Source organism: Xiphophorus couchianus, chromosome 2 (genome assembly GCF_001444195.1).
Source record: "Xiphophorus couchianus chromosome 2, X_couchianus-1.0, whole genome shotgun sequence".
In the NCBI taxonomy this organism is placed as follows: domain Eukaryota; kingdom Metazoa; phylum Chordata; class Actinopteri; order Cyprinodontiformes; family Poeciliidae; genus Xiphophorus; species Xiphophorus couchianus.
In genome coordinates this window covers 17,399,063-17,423,966 of record NC_040229.1, presented here as the reverse complement: position 1 = coordinate 17,423,966, position 24,904 = coordinate 17,399,063, and the positions used below count along the sequence as shown (strand labels likewise).

Genomic DNA, 24,904 nt, shown 5'->3' with positions numbered 1-24,904 from the left:
ATTCATACATCAATAATCAATTCAATTTAAAATATCATATATGTTGTTTTTTTTAGATATTACTGAAATTTATTCATTTTTTATGGGGCCAGTATAACAAATTTATACAAAGTACAATTCTGGAGACATCATAGATTGTCCAAAAAGTAAAGTACAAAATGCTTTGAGGTAAAACATCATTGAAAAAGATTATTTTAAAAAGTTATTATTTAAAAAAAAAATCTATTCCTTTTAGGACAAATGTTCACTGTACAAGATCTATCCTTTCTAAAAAAAAAAAAAACAACGTACTTTTTATTTACATGTTAGTGGTGGTGCAAAATACAGTGTGAGACAACATTCAGTTGAAAATGTTTCCATTTTTGTCAAATGTAAACAAACATTGTCGTATTCCCTTGAACCACGAAGCCCATGCAGAAAAAGCAAATGCAGTCACAAAATAATTTTGCATTAAGCGCTCCGAGTGCTGCTGAAAAGCGAGAAAACCTCGTGACCCCCAAGCAGCACACGAAGGAGCGAAAACGGGGAATATAAAAGAGTCTTCATCAGAGTACACAAATACAAAACGACCTGTAACAAAAGATAATGTGTAGTTGTTTTTCTTTAAAGTACATATTCTCCAGGGAAGCAAGAGAACAACTAAAACAAATAACTGAATTAAAGGAAATGAATGAATAGAAATATTTATTTTCCCCACAATGAACAAATCCCATAAAACATCCGAGAAAGAAAAAGAAATCAACAGTGTCAGTTCGTCCCATAATACTTTATCTTCCAAACCTAATCCACTTAGGATACTCTGTGTCTCACTGATATGTAGTTACATTTATAAATTAAATTTTAAAAGACATTCTAATATATTTTTAGTTGTAAACCACATGCACTACCTTGTCACTGGCAGGGGATTAATTTTTTAATGCTCTGTATCCTCACAGACTGTCAGAAGTAAGATTATTAGTGCAACTGGAGCTTTTGACACTCAGATGAATTCAGATTATCTCAGTGAATAAGAATATCACAGAAAATCTCAGTTTTTCAGCTTCAAAATGAAACTCATCAGTGTAATTTTATTAATTACAGTCTGCAAGTAACAAAAACTCACAATTTAGTTTCTCTGAAAATGCGACCATCACATAAGCCAATGAAAAAAATGACGCTTATGTTAAGGTCATCCTAATCGACACAATCGAGGCGAAGATTTCTGACTTGACAGAACGCCAGCAGATTGTCGCTGACACTTTCCACAACAAGGGTAAGCACAAGATACAGACATGGAACGTTACATGGAAGGAAAAATGCCGTAGAATAAAAAGATCCAGAAGCAGCAGTATCTACCACAGCCTTGAGAGGATTGTGAAGCAAAGTACATTCAAAGGACTGCAGAGGGAGACAGTGTTTCAGGACACGGAGAATAACTATTGTAATACTTGGTCTACGCTCCTTTTGAGTCATCTAAGCAGCTGTTTTATGAAAATGTTCTGATCTACATAATCATGAGGAAGACAGCTGATTAAACAACTGAAGCTGTTTCTACCTCACCTTTCCTTCCACTCAACTTTCCATTGATATAATTGCATGCAGCAAAAAGGGAACTTTCACCTTCTGTAAAATAAGCATTTGTGGCTTACTCTCTCTCATTGTGGGAAGTGTCAATAACTAATAATTTTAGTTATCTTGAGCACTATTATTTTCTGAGAAACCGTATTTTGGGTTTTCATTATTTGTAAGCTATAATCATTTGATTAACAGAAATAAATGTTTGAAGATCTCTGTGTGTATAATGAATCTATCCAATATATACGTTTTAAGATGAATTCTTGGAATTAGTTAACATTTCAATAACATTTTAAGTTATTTAGATGCTCTTTTGTGTTTGTTGATTGCATCATCTTGTTGGGACTTGGGACTTTTTTTTTAATAGTAAAAAGGTTTCATCATTTAGGAACAACACATCTTCAGCCATCAGTACCACTTCATGTCAACTTGGACATGCATGCTGATTTTTTTCATAGCTGCTTAAAGGTTTCATAAAATAATTTAAATAATATCCACACTGGAAGAAGGTTGTCATTGAAAGTATAAAAGTAAAATGGAAGATGTACCATTTTGCTGAAATGTATTAATTTTGTGTCCCATTTTCTACCAAAATATTCCCGCACACCCTCGCTGCGGGTCCCTGAAGGGGACCGCAGCTACACAGTGCTCTGCCTGCTCTCACGGCTAAGGCTCTTTCCACCCGAAGAGTGAGAAGGGAACTCAATAAATATCCCATCTGAGTCTGACCCGGCAGACCCCGGAATTTGTCCAATTATGGTTTCAGGGCTGGACGATTCACTGGGCGGCGAGGAGGACGCCCCCTTGCTGAGGTCAGTCACTGTTGTGGTGGCCTCCGTGCCGTGGAGCGCGCCTGAGGAATGAAGGATGGAAGGGGAGGACAGGGCCAGGTCCATGGCACCGGCGCCTGCTTGTATAATCCCTGGGAATGAAACAGCATTGTTGTGTCGTTACGAATTCTGGCGTGATTTGATAAAATGGTGGGTGAAACCAGTTAGAAATCAGTCCTACCATTAAACTGAGAGCCCACGCAGAGTCTGTTGGAGGAGGGACCAGACAGCTCAGATCCTGGAGCCAGGTCGGAGTAGGTCAGCCCCTGTTCCTCCAGGCATGATATAATCTCACAAGCCGAGTGGCGGCGGATCCCTCCGCTGCCGGCCGAGCTGGGATCCGGGTCGTACTCCGCCACGGGGGTCAGCAGCAGGGGGATGTTGTAGCTCTTAGATCGTACCACAGGGTTTTTGGATGGCTGGTCTGCAGACTTGGGCCAGCCCCACGGGACACGCTTGTCTGTAAAACGAGGGCTTGCTTTAAAGACCTTTCAAAATGCAGCACATCATTATTACTTTGCTTCTGGCTCACCAAAAACGCAGCAGTGGTCGTCATCCTCCTCTCCAGAGTAAAGGCCGTGGGTGCCCAGGTAAGGTGAGACCACCTTCTGTACCAGAGACTCCAGTCTTAAATAATCCTCATTAACGCCGCGCGGCTCATGGACCCCCTGAAACACACGGAGGTACAAAAACCTGACAGGTTAGGTCAAAGGCAGAGGTGGGCACCAAAACCTGTACTCAAGTAAGAGTAGCACTACCTCAACATATTTCTACTCAAGGAAAAGTGAAAAATAGCCGTCGAAGAAATTACTCGAGAGTAAAAAAGTATTTGGTAAAACGTGTAAAACATCAATCATTTATTTGAAAATTACATCACCAGATGGACCGAAACATAAAGTTATGTGGAAATGTTTGTACTTTAAAGGTTAAAAAGAGAAACATTTTTCCAAATGAATTTCTTTTAATATTAAACTTATGAAACTTGAATAAAAACTGCAGGTGTGTGTCTAGTTTTTAATTAAAATGTTTGTTTCTCATTCACGTAAGTCAATCACCGTAGGTTGAGAATCCAGAAATTTTACTCAAGTAAGAGAAGTGATACTTCATAATAAAACTACTCAAGTAAAGTAAAGAGTGCAGCGTATTAAAAATAATCCTAAAAGTGTTTTGTTTTTTTTCTTCAAAATGTTACTCAAGTAAATGTTACTGAGTAAATGTAACTAGTTACTACCCAACTCTTCTCAGTAGTTCAACAATGTCAGAGTTAAAATGATTTTGGTGATTATAATTTTGCATTGTCATAGGATTAAATTCAATTGTTACAATAGTACAGCAAATAACATCAATGAATTTTAATAACAAGAACTGACTGCAAAAGTTTTAATTTATTTTAAATTTTCTCTTTTTACACTCAAATACATACAAATAACCTCCACTAATATTTGGAAAAGCTATGAGAAGTCCTACACTTTTTAAAGATAATAAAATTTGGTTTTTGAATGGATAAAACAGATTAACTTAATGGTTTCCAGAATGGTGTCAACCTCAACTCTATAAATAACACACTGGTCTTAAAGGTCTGTGGTCAGAAATAGGAAACTCTGTCTGTCTTGATGAGTATCCAAACATGAATCCAAAATTAAGCCAAGATTATCATTATTCCTCTGCAACATGCTAAGATATTAATGAGGGTAAATATGAACCCAAACATGATAAAAACCCAACATCAATATGGTATTGGAGGCACTGATAAGTAACGGTTAACCTACAGAAAGAAGTGCAGAGGAACACAGAATGAAGAATTTACAGGTTTTACAAATAAAAGTCTGAAAAGTGTGGCCTGCCTTTATATTCACCCTCCTTACTGCAATGACACTGAATAAAATCCAGCGCTGATTTAGTCTTAACATAACTGTGAAGAGCATGAACACGTCTTAAGTCATGAGCATAATGTCTGAGACATCTCCTGCAGAAGGATGCCAACTCCAACACCAAAACAAGAAGCTTCACTGAAGGTACAAACAAAGGAACGACTTCTGTACGGCTTCTGTTCAAAACAAAAATAGCTGAACAAATGAGAGTGGAGCTAGGAGACAATGTTCTGCTCACCTGCAGTATGAGCAACATCTGCGTGACAGAGGGAGGCACGCGGGCCCGCGGCCGAGACAACGCGTCCTCCAACTTCACACTCAGGACGATGGTGTTCCTGAAGTGAAGCAGGGCCAGCTGTCTGACAGAGGGCTCCTTACCCTGCAAGAAACACAGGAAGGAGGAGACCACGATGAGCACCACCCAGGAAAAGGATTCAACAGAAGAGATGTGGACAAAAAAAAACACAAGCAGCTTGTTCAGGAGTTTGTGCACCTGGACTGGGTGAAAGATGGCCTGCAGCATGGAGAGAACGTCACAGAAGAAGAAGTCCCAGGTCTCTGCCAGAGAGTCGAGTAACTTCTGGCCTGCATGAATCGGAGACAAAACCATAGAAACAATGCCTTGCAGGATTCATTTCGGTTTACATTCACCATGTTTTGTCACATTACTACAACAAAATGTGTGTTATTCAGAGCTTATGTGACAGGCCATTACAAAACAGTAAAGGGAGACGAAGGGGAAGATTACATGGGTAAGAACAATCCGAAAAGTTTAGGAAGGGTTTTGTATTCAGTGTTTGCTGCAATTAATCTTTTGGGTTATGTCTCTACCAGCTTGTAGAGGTGAACATTTTTATGGATTCACCAAAGCAAAACTGCTCAAGCAGCTCTTATGCCTCGATCTGGTAGCTTCAGCTGCATCTTTAGGGTGATTTTCTGCATGCAAGTCAAACCTAAACCCCATTCTCAACTAATTTCCAGCCTCTAAATGGGTTTCCTCAAGTATAACCTTGTTTTAGATATATCCATCTTCCCACCAACTTCAGCGGATTGCTGTGTTTTCAGGGTGATGTGAAGATTTTGTTTTTCAGATGTGAGTTAAAGCATGCGCCAGACGTTAACCCAGACCTACCTTCATAGTATCTTATTTTGTCCCGAAGAATGACCATGCCTTTTGTCAGAAGCTGATTCTGTGGAAAGTCGATAACAATTATGGTCGTGATATAAGAGTATCATTTATCGTTATTAATGTTCTTGTCTGATAAAACAGTGAGGTGCAGGTCAGTAATGAATTTAAAAAGAGGAATTAAATGTCCGTTACCTGGAGGTACTCTGAAAAGAAAGAACCCAGCTCAGTTTTCAACAAATGCCTGAAAAAGACAACAAGTGTTTATTTTCTAGACTTTTAATGATAAAACATACTGGATGAAGATGTAGTAAAATATTTAACCATGTTTTGTAAAGTAACCGAATAGTTTCCCAGTGAAAACAAAGACGATATGAAAACAGTCTGTTTTTCTGAAGAACATTATGGTCCTATCCTTCTGTGGTCAGAAAAGATGAATCCACGTCTTTGTGGCTTTTTCCGGAAATATTTTCAGTCGGCTAACGTGGAGGCAGAGAGAAGTGATGGGTCTGGCTCGGAGAGATAATGAGATATCTGGCCTGACCACATGACTCCACAGCCCCACATACACATCATACACAAACAAGGTCATTGAGAAGAAAACAGTCAGTCAGCAGTAAGCTCTGGACAGACAGTAATTACACAGATTACAGCACAAAATTAGATCAAAAGTCTAAAATGAAGCAGCTGGATCTTCACAGCTGGGGAATCCGCATCTTGTGTTGATTTCTAAACCTACCGGACGCCTTCATTCAGGGTGTAGAGTTCATTGTCGGCCAGGCCCTTCTTCTGGAAGACTGCTATCACAGCGTTGTGGATGCTGCAACAAACAGAAACCGCACTTTACTGCTGGTCTAAATCCAGCGTGTCTTCTGCCTCCGCTTTAATCTGGTGTACCTGTTCCAGGTGGCGTTGGCTCCGGCCCTCTTCTGCTTCTCCCCTCTGTCCTCCGGTGAACTTTTCTCACTCTTACCGAGCTCACTGAGGCTTGGCGAGCTCATCAACTTCAGCCGGTGCAGAGTCCTCATGAGGAAAACATTAAAGGTGGACAGGGGACAGACGAGAAAGAAGGTCAGGCAATGAGCCGACATACGCGGAGGAAACGCGAGGAGACAGCTCCGAGGCAGAGGAGAACTCAAACGGCGGAGAAAGAAAAAGAAAACAAAGAGCAGCTGGTGACAAGAGGAGGAGGAGGAGAGAAGTAGGGCAGAGTGGTGCATGGTGAGACTGGGGCAACAAGCAAAGAGCAGGATGGGTGGAGCCCAGCTGGGAGGTGAAGCACAGTGTCGCTGCGCCGCCGGATCTCTCAGAAGAGCAGGAAAACAATAGCACACGCACTGCTGGGGGCATTCTCTACCTCCTTCAACTGCCTCGCAGTCAGTACAATACCGCCATTGATGCAAACAAATATTTATGCAGAGCACAGATGCCAGAGGAACTACAGGGTAAGCAGGCCTAAACAGTTGCTGTGCTTGTGACTGCACTGAGAAGAGGAGAAGGAAGTCATATGGTTTATTGACAACAGCGGAAAAAGGGACAGGAAGCAGCGACACGGTGCGAGACAATGAAGAAGGTTTTCCTGCTTCACTACAGCTGGATGCGGAAAACGAACAAATGAAAAACAGACCTCTGCTGCAAAACAGTGCCGCTAAAATATTCTCAGTCATTTATTTATTAAACGTATTTTTTAGCTTGAGACTTGAGATGTTATTCCACATTAATAGTGTTTATGGACTGATGAAACAAAAGTGGAACATTCTGGAAAGTGTGAAGTCCTGATGAACTAACAACACTAGAGAAAAATAACAACAGTCTCTCTCCACAGCAAACACTTCATGCCAGCCTGGAAGTGTGGCACAATCAGTTATTTTGTTTAGAGAGCATTTAGTTTTTCACACAATGAATTAAATTATTATTACAGAACTGCTCTTTGCATTCATGATCTGGAGACTTTTAGTGTTCTAAATATTGCAATAACTGAAGAATTTGCTGAGATGGTAAGTATTTTTTCACTGTAGTGTAATTAAAAAAAAGTGTACCTGTAATTTATTCGCAGTATAAATACAGCTGTTCTGAACACTGCAAAACGACAAAACCTTATCAAGTATTTTTGGTCTAGTTTCTAGTGCAAATATCTTAGTGCACTTGAAATAAGATAACAACTAACTTTTAAATAACCTCTTAGTAAGATATAGGAGGTTGTTTTAAATCTGTAATTTCTTAATATTAATAAAACAATACAATTCCACTAACAGATTATTTCATTTATAGCAAGTAAATTTTGTCATATAATAAATAAAATAATGCCAGTGGAAATAGCACTTCATTTTAAAACAATATTAAGAAATTGTTGACTTAAAACAAGCTCTTATATCTTGTTGAAACGTTAGTTGTAAGTTAGTTTTTGTCTATGATATTTGCACTAGAAATCTAGTTCGTCTTTTTGTAGCTTAAAGACGACAGAGATTTGTTAGGGAGTACACCAAAATATGGTGGTGGCAGAATCATGCTGTGTGAATGTGGACCGTTGGGAGAAGCTGCAAAAGACTCGAGTTTAAGTCCCGACTTCCAGAACATGAAATGTTCACATTAATCATAACATTATCTACACTTCCTGGTTCATACTTTAGTGTTTTAGAATTTCTCATAGATTTTGATTCGATGCAGCAAAAATAACCTGTTTAAAAATGACAGCAGAGTGATGAAGACCTCATAGAAAACTGAACCAGAGAGTCCACTAGAGTGAGCGCTGCCACAAATCTCTCTGAGGGTTGAGAGCTGAAACTTCATCTGCTCTTCCTCTCTATATGGGACATCCCCTTTAGGAGACATGGTCCTCCAAATCCTCATTTATTTCAGGAACCTGGATGTAGCCTAATTGTAATATTTAGGACCTACTTTGGTGCAGTCATTAAAAAAAAGTGTCCTCAATTGAAAATTAAACTTTAAAGCATAGAGGGAGAAAGAGATTTTTTAAAAAAGCTATGCATATTTTCTAAAGAGACGGGTGATGAAAACAAGCCCTCTGAAAAATAAGACACGATGAGTTTAAACCCACGCAGTCCAGAAACTCTGAGTGCTGACAGCACAGCAGTAAACATCAGACCCCCTTTCACTCCCACGCACACGCGCAAACACAAACAGCATGAAAAGCAGGGCCACAAACTGATGAGACGAACAAAAGGAAAGAACCGAGTCAATCAGGCATCCCCAGCATGAGGTCATTATCACCAGGCCAGCATGTGTTGCAGAGAAAGCTCAGCTGGGTAAGGAAATCATCTGGGACCAGAAACAGGCTTAATGCTAATTAATATTTCATGTGTTTCTTCCCCAGGATACCGCATGGTGTTAAATGTTAATACAGGGCAGGAACTGAGCCTTACCTCCTGAACGGATGCTCGGTGCCGCTGCTGTCCATGTCCGGGCTCGGGGGAGGGGCCGAGAAGGTGGTGAAGTTGAGGGAAAGGGGTCTGGGGGAGGAGCGGGAGGCGTGCCGCCGCCGGAGTCCGTCAAGCATCTGAGCCCAGGAGGAAGAGGTGAAGGAAGAGGAGGAGGAGAAATGAAAGCAAAACAGTCGTTACGGTTACAGGAGAGATGTTTGAACAAACAAGCAAGGTGGTTTAAAGTGAACAAAACAGTAGGGGTTCCCTTCCAGGCCTCTCTGTTCAGACACTACAAATATTACAAATGTGAAACTAGAGAGGAGAGGTCAAACTTGACTGATTCACCAACATAATATTTATTTTCCCAATTAGCAGTTTAATACTTTTGTGGTTTGGTTGCTTTGGCTGCAGTGGGACTTTTTTTTTTTTTTTTAACAAACCGTTCCTCACTTCATACCCAACAAGGAGGTTTTCACATGATTCACTGACCCAGAACCTTGAGAATGTCTTAAGCTTATGTCCTTCACAGCGAGACGCTCACCACCCGATACCACTGGGAAAATAAGTATCACACATTTCATCCTTTCCATACACTCTCATATTCAGGTTATCCTGTGGATTTTCCTGCAGATTGCTGCCTTGCTGAAAAATTCACACTCATTTAATCTTCAGATTCTTATTGAGTATTGTCCTTCAGCTATATAGAGTCTGTCAGTACCAGGCCTGTCACAATAACAAATTTTGCTGGACGATAAATTGTCCCAAAAGGTATTACGATAAACGATAATATTATTGTTGAGACAATTTTCAGATAATAATACAGTAATCACATAATAATGCAAGAACGCATTCTGGAAAATGTGTAAACTTTAAAGTCTAATGAACATTTAACACTGGAAGACATTTTAAATATCCAAAACAAATGAACAAAATAACAGAAACAACAAATAAAATTAATTATGAAGTCTCTGCAAACAAAAGTATTCTGAAACAAACATGGCTGCCGGGTAAAATAGTTTCTCTAGAAACTGCCCTTATGAGTGAGTGTGTGTGTGTGTGTGTGTGACTTTTTGTTGTGTTTTGATGGACTGGGTCCTGTCCAGGGTGTACCTCGCCTCTCGCCGAATGGCTGCTGAACAAATTCACCATCTGGAAAAGATTGATGGATGGACGTTTTGACTTCTTTGTATGTGTTTCACCTGAGTTATTACTGAAACCTGTTGTGAAATTTGCATAAATAACTACAATACTACTCCTGGACAGGCTGCTAGTCCATCAACAGAGCAACACAGAGACGCACAGGGAGAATATGCCATGTCAACAAAACATTGCTACCAATGGCACCAGCCTCATAAGAAGAGTCTAAGAAAAAATATCACTAAATTTAGCATCTATTTTCCACGCAATCTTATGGCAGTAACCCCCTAGTTTCTTTGAAGTCGTTCTGGAAGATCTCCTGCTGCCTGATCAAAACCTCTCTCAGGACCTGACACCATTGATCAACTCAAAGAAAAAAGCAACAACTACATAAATCATAAACATTAGTCAAAAGGGAAGAACAAAAACAAACCACGTACTGGCACTTTTTTAATTTACAGAAGTTGTTCTTTCAGAGTCTTCTCTGTCAGTTAAGAGTCATTCAGAAATAGCAGACGAGTGTTTGGCAATCACCTCGCAGCCTTCCTGTAATCACTCATTACATCAGCGGAAAAAAAGGGAACCAGCATGTGTGTACATGCATCGGTGAGTAAGTGAGTGAATGGTTCCTGTAAAGGCTTTGTGGCCTTACAGTTACAGTGTATTTGGGTGTCTCCCTGCATAGAAACACAAAACTGAAGCTCAACAGCAAAGCACCATCCGGTGGTCAGAGGGGGGAATAACAGTCTGGCATGTCTCTTTATAAAACAAAGGTTTTGCAGAAGAATGTTAGATAGTGGTGAGGAATGGTGATTGGTGTGTGTTATGAAGGTCTGATCAATTATTATTGGATTAAATCAGATCTGAGAGAGGAAAACAGAAAGCGTATAGCAGAAATGCCAAGCCACGCCAGTCTGGGCATTTCTGCTTTTGTTCTCCCCTCCTCCTCGTCTGCGACTACACTCTCACATCCGATCGATGCCGCTTTTTAATTTCTAATCGACCCCCGTTTCTTTTCCGACCAATTGATTTACAACTGAGCGGCCTTTTCCCCCGACATTAGATGGCCAATCGATCCGCGCAGACACGCAATCAACAGTCCACGTTTATCCTGCAGGGGAGGACCGTGTACAGCAGCGAGCCGTGCGTACGTGGAGCTTTCTAATTCACCACTACCTGTATGGATAAAGCACCGGGGTAAACACACCCGCACGGATGTAAACACGCAGATGAGCAAGTTAAAAAACAACAACAACAAACAAAAAAAACCAGTACCACTGTTGGGTACAAAGTTGGTGTGTGTGAAATGCGCCCCCAGCCCGCCCACAGCAGCAGCCTCTGCGCTCACCGTTCCTGATCCCGTCGTGTCGCACCCGGTGGGATGAAGCCGTCATGTACAGCCGAGAGGAAGAGTCTTCTGACCGGGACTCATCAGCGGCAGGCTCCTCTAGCTGCACCACGCCGGATTGCGCAGCCCCACGGGCGGGCGTCAGGGTGCGGGACGAAGGGTCCGACCGACCGACCTCTCATTCATGAGGCAGGAACTGCCGCTCGCTCTCTGGCTGCGGCTCGCCCCCGCTTTGTTTTGACGAGATGCAAAAAAAAAAAGAAGAAGAAAAAAAAAAAAAAGAGCAGAAACCTGGTCGCTGTTACGAGCATGCCCGTGAACGCGCGCTGTGGTTATTATTATTATTATTATTATTATTATTATTATTATTATTATTATTGTTATTATTATAGCTGTATGGAAGCGAGGAAAACCGCAGAGCTTCATCAGAAACATGCAGTTTGTCTCTGCAACTCGAGGGATAGTTTATTGTGCCACATGGAAGCAATAATAAGCAAAACAGGAAAGAGCAGTGGACACAATGGCAGATATACAGATAGTGGCGCAAGAAAAGAACTGCATGTGCCACATTGCCGCTTATCAGTAAGAAAAATACGATCTTAATCAAACCCACATTATCTGCACTGGCTTTAAAAACAATGCTGCGGAGCAAGCAGGTCTTTGTCACTTGCCCGTGCAAACCCATTCTTAAATAAAAAAACATGAACTTGTGCAGTAAAAAGTGAAAAGATTATCTTCACTGATGGAAAATTCGCATTTGCATGACTTTAGATAACACTAAATCATAAAACTATAGAGGTATGCAGTTATAAAAAGTTAAAAGCGCCTTGCAAGAAATGTTTCCACACATTGAGCTTGCTCACTTTTTGGCACATTTAAACCACAAACTTGAATGTAGCTTTTTGAGGGGAAAAATAATCAGAAAAACACAAAATGCAATTGGGGAGTGGAAGAGAAATCATATATATCTTTTAGGATGGGTTAAATACAAACATCTAAAAAAGAGTGCAACATGAATTTGTATTCATCATCGCCAGAGTAAACAGTTTTAGACACGTAGCGACTGAGAAAAATTGCCCAATTCTTCTTTGCGAAATAGCTGCACCTTTTAAAATTTTAAGTCCTTACACAAATTCTTACTGAATTTAAGACAAGACTATATCTGACCATTCTGAAATAGGACTAAGTCTTAATTTAAACCTGCCCGAAGTTCTGGCTGAATGTTTTGAAATATTAAGCTGGTGGAAAATAGCTGATATTATGAGACAAAATAACCACCAAAGGAAACATAAGGGGCACTAAAACATCATAATGGCCAAAAGAACAATAAATGATGAAAAAAAAAAAAAACCCACAAATATTAATTTTTCCATTTTATTGGTCATATTGTGCTTGTACAATTCCCAGTAGGTCATGTTATTTATGGATTTGAATCTTTTAAAAGTATTTGGCTTATTTTTATTTGACTTTTTCTGGTTTGTCTTTTGTCTCCTCTTGCTTAAATTTCCCGTGTAGAGTAAAGATAAGAGATTACGACACAAAACTTCAAGTTCACCTCGAAATTTTCTCTACCAAATCTCCCTGCGCTTCCTTCTTATATTAACACCTGTAGTCTAAAGGTGTCTAAATAAAATCATTAAGTAAGTTGTCTTTTGAATAACATTCTTTTTTAAATGATCAATTTTTAACAATTCCTCGTAGCCGTGGGCTTGTTGACACTTTCCTTTCCGATAGTCATGAAGGCAGCATGAATAAGCTCCTCCCCCGGCAGTGCGAGCGGGAAGTTCACGCCATGGCTACTTTGAAAGCGTAAGCTGCACATTTCTTAAATATTTCTGTGGATTTTTATCATAAAAATAGCTTAGAGGAGCTTAAACAGGTGAGTTATACTTACATGTTTCGTAGTTATTCATAGTCGGACCTGAATACAAACCGTATTAGCAAGTAAAGGGGAGGATTGAGAGCTTTTCCTAAAAGTATCCAATATTTAACAAACTCTTCACTAGCTATTTTTATGTTATTAATAATTTAGGAGTTTTAAATAAGCTACTTGACACAATAGAAAGAGCTACTGGACAGTGCTCCGTGTTTATGTGCAGCTATGGAAGTCCAAAAGGGTCACAATTCAACAACAACAAAAAAGTCATCAAATGGTTGACATTTACATCAAACTTCTCAGTAAATGGAAAACAACTGAATATAATGTTTCATAAGTGGAATATTAACAAAACATTTGGAACTTTTATAGTATTTATTTAAGTAGAAGTAAATATAGTAAGTTACCCTAAAGTAAATGGGAGAGTCTGAGATGATGGAGTTAAGTGGAATATGAAGAAGTTGCAACAATTTGAATCATTTCATGGTGGACTGCACCAAGTGAACAATGAAATAACTCAATAAATTCAGGAGGAAGATATGGTCATACAGTGGGTTCATATTTTAATTCATAAATCTTGTGTTTATGAGTAACTTGTCAAATTTTAGTAAAATCATTTATTTATTCCCCATTTAATTTTACCTATGACGTGTATGCATAATTATTTATGTTGTAAATCCATCGGACATTTCATCATTTTAGGACGGCAGCGATGAGCACGGAGGAGAAGAGTGTCCATGCATCATCCAGGAGCTTCGGACAAGTAAGCGGAGAGAAAGTGGAGAGAAGCGCCATTTTTATCTTCTATTATATTTATTAAGGACAATAAGTAATAAATTAAACAAACTTAATTCATTATTTAGGTCAAAGAAAGTTGCTGACTTTGACAAGGCTTGAATGAAGTTACGGATATTTATTTACGGTGCAAAAAATCTTCGTCCAAAATAATTATGAGTTTATTTAAATTTTTTGTGACACGATTTGTCTTTGATTTGCTCCACTGTTAAACTCCACTACTTGGGTTCATCCGTTTATCCTTCAGTACTTTATTTTTTAATTTAATGACTGAATGCATTAAAAAAAACTTTTAATGGTTGTTTAATTTTTCAACATTTTTAATCATTAAGCAACTTTAAATTTAAATCGTATTGTTCCTGTGGTTCTAATGTTGGATAGAACCTATAATGCTGATATAATTTGAATTGTACATGCTTTGGTCAATAGTTGTTGTTTTTAAATATGCTTTCGAAATTAATTGACTTGACGAAAGCTGAGTTGGGTTAAAAGGTTAAGACAAACAAAGCATGAAATCTTGTACTTTTTTTCATGTTTACATTTGAAATAAAGGTACCAAAGATCAAATCTGCTCTGTAGTTAACTTCTCCTTAGTGTTGGATAATCCAGTTCTTAATCTGACTGGAATTATAGGATTTAAGACAGAGTTGATCTAAGCTTTAAAAGATTGCAACAAAAATAAATAAATAAAGAAATCATCTGGAAAAGACGATTTTGTATAAATAGCGTATTGAGGTTCTGCAATAACTAAGGTCAGAGAAAAACAAAGTTTGACTGTATTTTCTATTTCAACTGGGTGGAAAAACATGGAATTTCTGAAAAATAATGTACAATAATTACAGCTTTCTTCACCACACTCCTGAATCGGAAGCACTGTGTTGTTTAAATTGGTTTGTAATCTTAAACTTACTGAGATTTATTAGCATAAGAAACAAATCTAGAGTTAAATGACATTTCATTCTTTAACTTGTCAAATACCTACTCTTTAACATGCTGCGAATTGACTGATTATCGTTGCCGCGTCTTCTCTCATCATTGCATCGTCTCATAAATGTTGTCTGTACCTCTGCCTCTGGACAGTGCACCTACACGGCGGAGGAGTACCGGGCCGTGCAGGACGCTCTGCAGCAGCGGCTGGGACCCGAGTTCATCAGCACCAGAATGGCTGGAGGAGGACAAAAGGCAACACTTTGTGTTTCTTCAAAGCCGTGACGAGCGTTTTAGAGACTTCCTGCAACAAACCACCTCTGGGGTTTGAGCTAAATGGACCTTTTTCCTGTTTTGGACAGGTTTGTTACATTGAAGGACATCGCGTCATCAGCCTGGCCAATGAGATGTTTGGATACAATGGATGGTCTCACTCCATTTCCCAGCAAAATGTCGGTAAGAAGTGCTTGTGCAGTCAACGTCAAATGCAAGACGTTATTTGTCCAATGCCGACATTTTGTGAGTAATAAAGTAATGTACAATGATGTTTAATTTAAAAATAATCATAAAAACAAGTTTTCCTTTGTTCTCAGACTTTGTAGACCTCATCAATGGGAAGTTTTATGTTGGAGTCAGCGCGTTTGTCAAAGTGCAGCTGAAGGTTGGACAATCACTCTTGATGTTTTCCAATCCTTTATGTGATTCACAAACTCTTCATTAATGTCTGCTTGGGGGATTTCTCTGTTGAAAGCTTTTTCTTGTTACATGAGAATCACAAAATTCAATGCATTTTATTGGGATTTTTATTTGACAGAGCAACACAAAGTAGTGCATAATTGTAAAGGAACGCTTGGTTTTCCTGATTCAAATGTGAAAAAGCGAAGGGTTCTGTTGTACTGAGACCCTGAAATAAGCAAAACTGCCAAACGGCAACAAACAAAGCACAATTTCCTTCCACTTCTTATATACTCATGTCATCAATGTGTATTTGTGAAATGAAGCCATTTGTTTCCCTCCAGGACGGGTCGTTTCATGAGGATGTGGGGTACGGAGTCAGCGAGGGTCTGAGGTCTAAAGCTCTGTCTCTGGAAAAGGCAAGGAAGGAAGCTGTGACTGACGGCATGAAGAGAGCTCTGAAGTAAAGAAGAATTTCATGTTTTTCTTTCTTAAATTTGCTTGGACACAAGCAAATGTCCAAATGATGCAGAAAAATTAACGTCTTTATTCATCATGTGGAGATGTTTTGGCAACGCTCTCGGAAACTGCATCCTGGATAAAGAATACCTCCTTGCGATTAACAAGATTCCCAAACAGGTGAGGAATAACAAAGGAAGCTGAAGCTTTGTGTCGATGTTTCTGTAATCACCGCTTCTCTCTGCACAGCCTCGTCCTGATCTGGACCCGGCACGGACGAAGCGCTCCGAGGGCCAGCCGTCCATAGAGAAGGCCCGCTTCTGCAGTCTGGTCAGCGGTCAAAACCCAGTGAGTGCAATAGAACCTGCCAGGATGCCACTGGAGCCCAGAGTCTTCAATCAGAACCAATCAGAGGACCACCAGTTCAGTTCAGCTGGATCTGCAGCCGACATAAAGACAGAAAACGTCCTCTCCAGGTGAACACGCCGCGCTTCGCGGGGCGATCTTGTTCTGTCATCTCTGCTGTAAAAAAAGGCACCTCTTACCATCGTCCTCTAAAGGTCAGCCGTGGACGCTGCCGACGTCGTCATATCCGCCCCAAACACGGACCCCAAACATCTGAGAAAGCTGCGGCAGCAGCAGCTGCAGCAGAAGTTCAGGAGGGAGATGGAGGCCAAGAAGCTGCAGCAGAAACTGCAACAAGCAAAGACTGAGGAGGCGGAGGTCGCGATGGGACGGAGATCCACGGGAGGTAGAGTTCCAGCCAGAGAAAATATGATTCACACAGTTTAGTAAACCCTTTAATTTTTTCTGTACTGTGGCATAGAAAAGATTAAACGTGTTTGAGTTTGGCGCACTTAACAAAAAGTACATTTTAGAGGTGAATCGCACCTAAGGCTGTCGCAATAAATGAATTCATTGTATGATAAATTAAAATGAACTCAATAATCATTAGAGATGTTTGTTGAAAAACCATCATTTTAAAAAATTCTACAAACATTTGACACCCAGTACGAAGTAGTCAGCACTTTTTTTTTTTTTTACAAAACTCCTGACATTTTTGCCTGTTTTTCCTGTCGAAGCTGAATGATTAATATTTTTTGAAACACAATTTTGTTTACACACACTTCATAATCAGTTTTAATTATTGTTTTGCTAATTTATTTTGAATATTTAAAATGTCTCCCAGCTCCAGTGTTACATGTTCTTTAGAAATGAAAGGTTTTTGATCTTTGAGAGGATGCACTCGCATTAATGTACCATTATTATTTTAGTTGAAAATTGTCTCAAATTGCAATAATTTCTGGGACAATTAGTCATTGAACAAAATTGCAAAATTTGTTATTGCGGCAGGCCTAATCACATCCATTTTGAGGGAAACTGTGCAATACTAACATTGTTGAAGATAATATAGTCATGATTATGTTAAATGATAGTGAAAACATCCGCCTGACAAATCTGATTCCACTAAAGCATGATTGATTGCTTCCCACAAAATAACCTAAAACATTGTGAGGTTGTCAATAAGAAAGTTATTCTCAATGAAAGGTGATTCACAAACTCTGAAATTATTCTTAGTTCATATTTTACATGTCAAGATTTGATCTCCAGTTTGTTTGTTTTTTTCCTGCTCCTCAGGTGAGAACGGTGCGTCTGTGTTTAGCGACAACACAACATCCGAAAACCAGTCAGGCAGCAGGAACACATGTGCAGGTAAGATTATTCAAACAGGGCATAAATAATCTAAAAGACTTAAATCCTTCTCATGTGTGATTACAGTGTTGACCGTTCCGAAAGCTCAACTGGATCAAACAGTGCTTTAATCCATCGCCTCGGGTTTAGTTGCTGAGGTTTCCTCCTCCTGTCTTCCAGTATCTGCAGACGACCCAGAACTCTGGGATTTCACTTTGGATGGGATCGAGGAGCTGGATGTTCCCGCAGACGCATCTTCTCCCAGAGGGAGCAGGCCCAGAACGCCCAGGAGTCACCAAATGCAGACGCGAAGTAAAACCCCGCAGAGAGCGTCGACCAGAAGCCCGAACACTCACTCCAGACCGCCACACAACAATCAGCACCAGGGGAGACCAGGTAGACCACCTCAGAGTGTCTGAGCCTCTGGCTGAAGTTTTCATTTTCAACTTCTACTCCTCTGATTTCCAGGTGAAGCCTTCAGTCCATACAGACAAGGACAGCAGCTGAAGAAACGCCGGCTGGATACATGACACTTTACTCTGCGCTTAGATAAAAATCTTTGTTTTATTTATTTTCAATATACTCGTGTTCCTCTTGCACAGCGTTACTGCTACGTTACAATCTCTGTACCTCATCGATCAAAGAAAACCTCTTGTGCACCATTACGGTCTTAAAAGTGTTTTAATTAGAAAACTCGGAATAAAATGTTTAAATCTTTTGAGGAATGAGCAGACCCTGTAAACAGACAAATGACAGACATTGTTTGTATTTGATATTTTTATTTGTTTTTACATTTTGTACAATGTTTAAAAATGTACACAAAACAGACACAGAATCACAGGAAGTCAGGAGGGATCGGATGAGAGAGCCGTGCGCCGGGGCCTTTAACAGGTTCTGGGAATTGTGTGATCGCACACGGATGTTAACCTTTGTAAGCTTGTGTTGTGCAGTGGTCAAGTTGTGAAATGGTTGTTTGTTTATAGGAATGAACACCCAGTAAAGCTAGCATGCTGATAACCTGTTGCTGAGGTTGTGCCTGTGATATTGACGACTGTCAGGAAAGCAAACGAGTAAAAGAAATACTTATTCCGTTATCAAAAACGTTGAAGTTAACACTTCATCAGCATGCAAATGTTTCCAACACCCCTCGCTCCCTATAAAACTTTAAACATTGCATATTCTGCATTGCAGGAAGTCATTTTTTTCTCTAGAGAAGTTAAACAATTCGATCTACAAGCAGGCGAAAGAGTCACAACAACAGCATGGCACTGCTGCAAGGTGGTGAGACAGCAGCTGAGTCAGCAGAAGGACTTTTGAATCTTTGTACAGCCCACTCCACTTAAAACACGTGCTTCTATAAAGTTGTTTAGTAATAAATTCACAAAGAAAATGTCAGCAAAACAAAGAAATCCATGTTCCCACGAGTCAAGTAGAAATACACAGCTGATTACACAACCAACACAAACGTAAATGTAGAGAGAAAAGAGAAACGGCACATTTTGACTCTGTGCTCTTGGTTCTGTGTCTGTTTCAGCGTTGCATGCTCTGAACCGACCGTGTCGAGTGGCTTTTAACTTTTCATACTGGTTTAAGCTGCAGGAGCTGGATGAATCTGGAACCGATCATTAGTGAGGATGCAAGGCACTAAAGTGTTCCTCGTGTTTACGGCTTAGAGTGCATGTGCATTAAGAGTGGTGACGGAGTATTATGTGAAAGCCTCACTGGAGCATATTTACAAAAACGACAACAAAAAATAGAAAATGGGCGCAGGGCAGTCATAGAAGAGCTTAATAAAACAGCAGGTTCACTCCTGCATGGTGAGAACGATATTAACTGCAACCACCCTGCAATTGCACTTTTTAATATTTCTTTACATGTTGTTTAACAACCTTTTAATAATAATTACAGTGAAACAACATCAAAATCTGATGGCTGAATACAGGTCCATAAAGAACGTTTGTCTGTTGTATTAAATATACACTTACAAAAACAGATCACAGAAAACAAGCAAAAAGAAAAAAAACCCAGACACTTTGGGGTGTGAGAGGTCACAGTTAAATGTTATGGGTACACATATCTTGTGGGACACGACTTTGCAGTAAACCCATGTATTTGTGTACTTTGCACCGCCTGTCCACACAACAAAAAACTTCTTTAAATACTATCCCAATAATGTTAATTTGGACGCAATATGCGTGTTATCAGCAATTCATAACTTGGCTGAAGTCAAAAAAGTGATTTGATGTTTGGGTGGGGTTAACTCCTGCAGCGCCGCCTTGTCAGTTAAACTAGTGGTGATCAACACCAAGACGATGTTCTCACAGGTGAATCTGGATGATCGAAGACTCAAACCACAAAACTCTCACAGAGACGGGAATATGTCAAATATAGAATCAGAATCCAATGGACTGATCTCTATGTACAAGGTCAATGTTTAGATGTGTTTGGGGATTAAGGCCACAGTTATAAGGGACTGTATCTACTTCACCATTATTGCATTTTACTCAGTAGTCTCTGGGATCTATCCATACTGCAGCCCTATCACTTCTCCTCCCTGACTTACCAAGTCCTTCCTCTAACCTTACAGAGTCACTTCACTTCTTATTTCACACTTTCTGTACACTCACACTCTCCTCCCCGACTTGCCAAACGACTCCACTTCCCACCACTGTGTGGACCGGCTCCACCGTCTTCAGTCCCAGCTCGTTCTAAAGTCCAGATCAATAAGGATGAGCGTCCCAGTCCCTCCTAAAGGAATGACGATGTTGCAGCATCTTGCTTTCAAGACACCTGTGGCTGCTTTTGGTTACGCCTTCGGTGTGCGGTGCTTCTGCGGACACCGCCGCCTGACCCGTCACAGCTTGCTTCCACAGCTACCGGAAGGCTATGAATGACGCGCTTTGTGCTGTGGAGGTGTATTGCACTCTCCCACCAGTTGTCAGACAGACTGAAATCTACCTGAGAGGACTCGAACCACACCGGTCAACTCTTCAACAGAAATAATACACAATATTAAAAAGATGAAATAAAATAAAACAAAAAAAAAAAAAAGCACAATACAAAGCCAGCTAACCAGCAAAATGCAAAGAGAGGCTGTGGTTCTTTGGTCAACGACTGCCTGACCTCTGACCTCTCTGCTCTGTACGGCCCTTTGTCTCAGCTTGGAGCAGGGCCTGGATTGGGCTACGTAGGCCTTGGACTGGTCCCTGCGTGGCTGACCGTGGCCTGGCTGGTCTGACCTGTTCCCATGTGGTAGCCCGGGTGCATGGACACTGAGACCGTAGTGGGGGGCTGGTACTGCTTTAGTGGCTGAGGGGGGGTATGCATGCCGACCTGGCAGCTGCCTGCGGGTCCGGCCCACGCAGAAGCACTGTAGGAGGCTGAAGCATAGCCAAAACCCTGGTTGACTGGACCCAGGGAGCCTTTCCTCTGCCCCAGAGGGGCCGCGGGATTGGCCGGGTTGGGCAGGTGGGTGCTGGTGGTGGTTGTGCAGTTGGAGGTTGCGTGATGGGTCGGACCCAGCTGTCCAGGCGCTGAAAATTTACGGCCCATATTCGCTGGAGGGATGATCTGTGTAGCGAAGGGAAGGATTTATTGAAATTAGGGCTGAAACAACTAAGCAAATACTTAAATAATTGTCAACTAATTCAGTATTCGATTAATCATTAACTGGAGTCTACAGACAATCTGCTGAAAGGACAGAGCAGTAATTGAGCCAAAACTGTATGGGTGTACAAAAAATGTGTATTTAAGATAAAAACCGTCTTTGCAAATCTTTGAAATCCAGTTTTACCTTCATCTGTTTCAAATTCTGCTAAAGCTCCTATTACACACCTTTCACTGTCCAATTATTAATCAGTTAATCCAAAAATTAAACTGACCTTTGACACCTATGCTGTGTTGATGTCAAAGGTCTGAGCTTTTCACATGTTGATGTTAGAAGTATTTTTATGTATCGTTTGGTACAAACGATCAGGTGGAAGCTAACAGCTGGTTAACTGGTCCAGGATGTTGAAGCTAGTCTGAGAGGGTCAAAGGTTACATCAAATCTGTGCATATAAAAACAACTAACATCTTAAGGCGTCTGACCTGTTTATGTGAAAGTGTCACATTTGGATCTGGTGCTTATTTACAAAGAACCCAATAATTGCTTAAACAGGAAATAGAGGGTAGGTAATGTGCCACCAATTCACTAATTCCAGTGGAAAACATGTTTTAAGATAAGAACATGTTGATCACTTGATGCTATTATAGAAACAGCTACAATGTTTCTGAAATACAATTCAAACAAACTGCTGTGACCTTTTATTGTTTATTTTGTTTGTTTTTTTTTAAACTGGAGCTGTTTGAAGATGGTGAAGTCTAGTTTGGCCTCAGCTGATCTCTAACCAGCCGTTAGCTTCAGCCTCCAGGACCAACTAATCTGAGCTGAGATTTATTTACTGCATGCAAGATATTAGCTGCTTATAATCCCATAAAAACCTTAACTGAAGGCTTACATCCAGTCCCAGAGTTGCCGAGGATCCGGTCTTAGGCCCTTTCTTGGCGTCTCTGGCAAAGTTATCCACCAGCTGGTGCATGTCATCAGAAAAGGTGCTCTTGGTCTTCTGAGTCTGAGATGCGGACGGAGCCGCTCCACCCATTTGGGACAGAGAGTTAGAGTTGTTCTGGCCGAGGCTCGACCCATTGGAGGAGCTGGTTCCACTTGATCCTGCACATATATTTAATACGGATGAGCTGCGAACTGGAGAAACATTTCAGTTCCTGGTCGATGATATTAAGCGTACCAGTGGAAGGACTACTGAGGCTTGGCAGCGATGGAGACGATGTGAGTGGTTGTACAGATGAGGTAACGGCTCCGTCTGCAGCTGCCGTTGCAGACGGTAAACTCTGCTTCAGAGGCGACTCCGACCCATGACTCTGACCTGAGCGTTAGAACACGAGGATTAAACATTTAGGCGCCATGTTTTATTGGAAACCGAGATGATCAGCCGCCTGTCCTGACCTGAATGACTGGGACTGGGCTGTCCGCTGCTGCGAGATCTGTGACTTTTGCGTCTTCGCCGACCTCCGCCCAGAGCCACAGCAGGGGAGACGACAGACGGAGGCGGAGATTTCCCCATTTTGGAGTACAGTGCCTCTATTTCCTCTTTCTGACGACTCTGGAGGAGCTGAATCTCCTTCATGTGTCTGCAGGAGCAGACAGAAGATATTAGGTTATCTTTTTGAACTTACATGAGGTAAATCTCAACAGTAAGTAAATGTTTGACGCACTTTTCTCTGAGGCGACTGATCTCTTTCTGAAGGGCTTCATCCTCCGTTTCAGAGTCCCCCTCACTGGTTTCATGGAGTTGTGGGTTTGGAGGGTCAGAGGTCGAGGACGACGGTCCGTTCGGCAAACCGCTGCCATGTTGTGAGCTGGAGTTTGCTACTGGAGCTGGCGTCACTGCAGAAAATCAAACAGTAAATATCATTCCTTTAAATAAAGTTTCACCTCATGATACAGAAACATTTGTCATCACTGGACACTGATGGATTCAGCAGAAACATCCCAACGTCATAACAATCAGACACCAACAGGTCTGAAAAAAACAACAAAACAAATCCTTCAGACTAGACTTCAACTAACATCCTAGAGACTAGAGACGTTTATGAAGAGCTTTTATCTCAGCCGGGATGTAAGTTGAACATTCTCATTTATTGGGTCAATCAATGTTGCCATGGTTTTAATCTCCGTCTGCTATGTTTCTTAGAGAATCAACGCCTATTCATATTTCTAAAATGGGAGATTTTAGACTTGGTCGTTTTTCAAAATGAAGGCAGCCTTTAGCAGCTTTTTGCCAAGGCAATTGTTTGTAAGAATTAATACATTTAAATGTAATTATTAAATGTTTATGTCTTAATTAATGCGTGAGGGCAAACGGCAAATGCTTGGATTCCATATAGCTGTGCAGCGCGAGACGTGACCTACAGGTTGTGGATTTGATGAGAAAATGTTTCAACACGGTACCAACTGTCAAGCACAGTGGTAGTGGAATCATGCCATGGGCCCATTTCACTTCCACTGGTCCACTGCTCAAACAGGAAGGAGTAATGATATGATTCACCTTAAATCAACAGCTAGATACACCAACATCGGCCTTTTTGAAGGGACTAACATTAAACTACTGGATCTAAATCCATCAACTATGTTTAGGTAAAAGAGCGGTCAAATATTCAGCCAGAATTATGTCACAACGTTGATGACGGCTACAAACAGCACATATTTTCTCTGCAGCTAAAAGACATTTTCCAAAAGATTAGTGGAGTGTATGCATTTATTTGAGCCTGAATGTATAATTCTGACACTATGTAGGTAAGATAATATCCATAATTAATTTATAATTAATGCATCCAGTTCTTACTGGTTGTCGTAAACTGGGTCAAACCCCAAAAAACAAGCAAGGGAACTTTAGCATACCACTTTTATATAACATTTTTCAACATTTGTTTCAAACCTCCCACTTACCTGTGACTAAAAATCGTCCCACTTTAGAGGCAGCACTTGTTTCAGACGAGGCTTCGCTGCTTTTGGTCACCTGGAAGCGTCCAACGTTGGTGCTCTGAATGGCAGAGTCATTAGAGATCGTTGAGGCTCCGTCGGCTTCACTGGGCCCTTTAGGCAGAGGGGACGACTGGTGGAGTGTGTTATCTGGGCTTGAAGGTGCCGAGGATGACGAGGACGAGGACGAGGAGGAAATAGAGGATGGTGTGAGGGATGAAGAAGACACAATGGTGGACGGATCCGGAGCATCGTCGGCTGCAACAGAGACCTACATAACAAGATGAACCGTGAGGTTTTTAAACGTTCAGCCGTTTAACGTTAAACTTTGAATCTTGAATTTAATGAGACTCACTTTAAAGCGTCCCAGAGTGAAACCTCTCTCTGGAGGCTGGACGTCGTCGCCTCCCTGAGCATTTTCAGGACTTGGAGCTCTCATTATCTGAGTATCTAAATTCCCTTGCAGTGACTGCTGGTTCACACACAGAGAAAATAACAGACAATAAAAACAGACCCAGATGTGAAGTCAGGTTCACCACAACAAATTAGAAAGATAAAATAAATCCTGATTAAACAAAGCCAATTCTTTTAATAATCTACTAAAGAGAACTAACTAGCGGTTAAAACATTAAACTAAGCTTTATCTGGACGCAGATTAGGCAGGTGTTTTTTTTACCACAATATCATCGG

The 24,904-nt window shown here is 40.7% G+C and overlaps 3 protein-coding genes across 9 annotated transcripts in view; 1 reads left to right on the top strand and 2 right to left on the bottom strand.

Annotated features, from left to right (window-relative positions):
- Nucleotides 1-46: 46 nt before the first annotated feature.
- On the bottom strand, nt 47-11,496 carry prr5a (proline rich 5a (renal)). 2 transcript variants are annotated; one of them, XM_028041145.1, is made up of 11 exons: nt 11,250-11,496; nt 8,765-8,898; nt 6,279-6,404; nt 6,121-6,201; nt 5,577-5,625; nt 5,388-5,445; nt 4,749-4,840; nt 4,494-4,634; nt 2,917-3,052; nt 2,566-2,844; nt 47-2,476 (listed from the first exon to the last, which is right to left on the bottom strand). In XM_028041145.1, exons 2-11 carry the CDS (start codon nt 8,896-8,898, stop codon nt 2,193-2,195), a joined length of 1,380 nt encoding a protein of 459 aa, XP_027896946.1. In that variant the 5' UTR covers nt 11,250-11,496; the 3' UTR covers nt 47-2,192. The 2 variants fall into 2 exon arrangements, with proteins under 2 accessions (XP_027896946.1, XP_027896939.1); XM_028041138.1 differs by lacking the exons at nt 8,765-8,898; nt 11,250-11,496 and having other exon boundaries at nt 6,279-6,693.
- Nucleotides 11,497-11,621: 125 nt separating this feature from the next.
- On the top strand, nt 11,622-19,696 carry rad52 (RAD52 homolog, DNA repair protein). 2 transcript variants are annotated; one of them, XM_028041158.1, is made up of 12 exons: nt 11,622-13,058; nt 13,828-13,888; nt 15,001-15,102; nt 15,210-15,303; nt 15,441-15,508; nt 15,867-15,985; nt 16,086-16,161; nt 16,231-16,457; nt 16,542-16,732; nt 17,620-17,694; nt 17,854-18,069; nt 18,142-19,696. In XM_028041158.1, the coding sequence occupies exons 1-12, from the start codon at nt 12,997-12,999 to the stop codon at nt 18,201-18,203; spliced, it is 1,353 nt and encodes a 450-aa protein (XP_027896959.1). In that variant the 5' UTR covers nt 11,622-12,996; the 3' UTR covers nt 18,204-19,696. The 2 variants fall into 2 exon arrangements, with proteins under 2 accessions (XP_027896959.1, XP_027896969.1); XM_028041168.1 differs by having other exon boundaries at nt 11,624-13,128.
- The window catches only part of LOC114159048 (serine/threonine-protein kinase WNK1-like), a 29,719-nt gene continuing 23,273 nt past the window's right edge, over nt 18,459-24,904 (bottom strand). For 4 of the 5 annotated variants that reach the window (XM_028041100.1, XM_028041092.1, XM_028041125.1 and 1 more), the window contains 7 exons: nt 24,570-24,686; nt 24,182-24,485; nt 22,948-23,119; nt 22,679-22,863; nt 22,461-22,598; nt 22,173-22,384; nt 18,459-21,243 (listed from right to left, as the gene is read on the bottom strand). In XM_028041100.1, coding sequence (XP_027896901.1) covers nt 20,857-21,243; nt 22,173-22,384; nt 22,461-22,598; nt 22,679-22,863; nt 22,948-23,119; nt 24,182-24,485; nt 24,570-24,686 — 1,515 coding nt within the window. In that variant the 3' untranslated portion in view covers nt 18,459-20,856. The remainder of the gene's footprint in view (nt 21,244-22,172; nt 22,385-22,460; nt 22,599-22,678; nt 22,864-22,947; nt 23,120-24,181; nt 24,486-24,569; nt 24,687-24,904) is intronic. The other variant, XM_028041108.1, reaches the window with a different exon arrangement.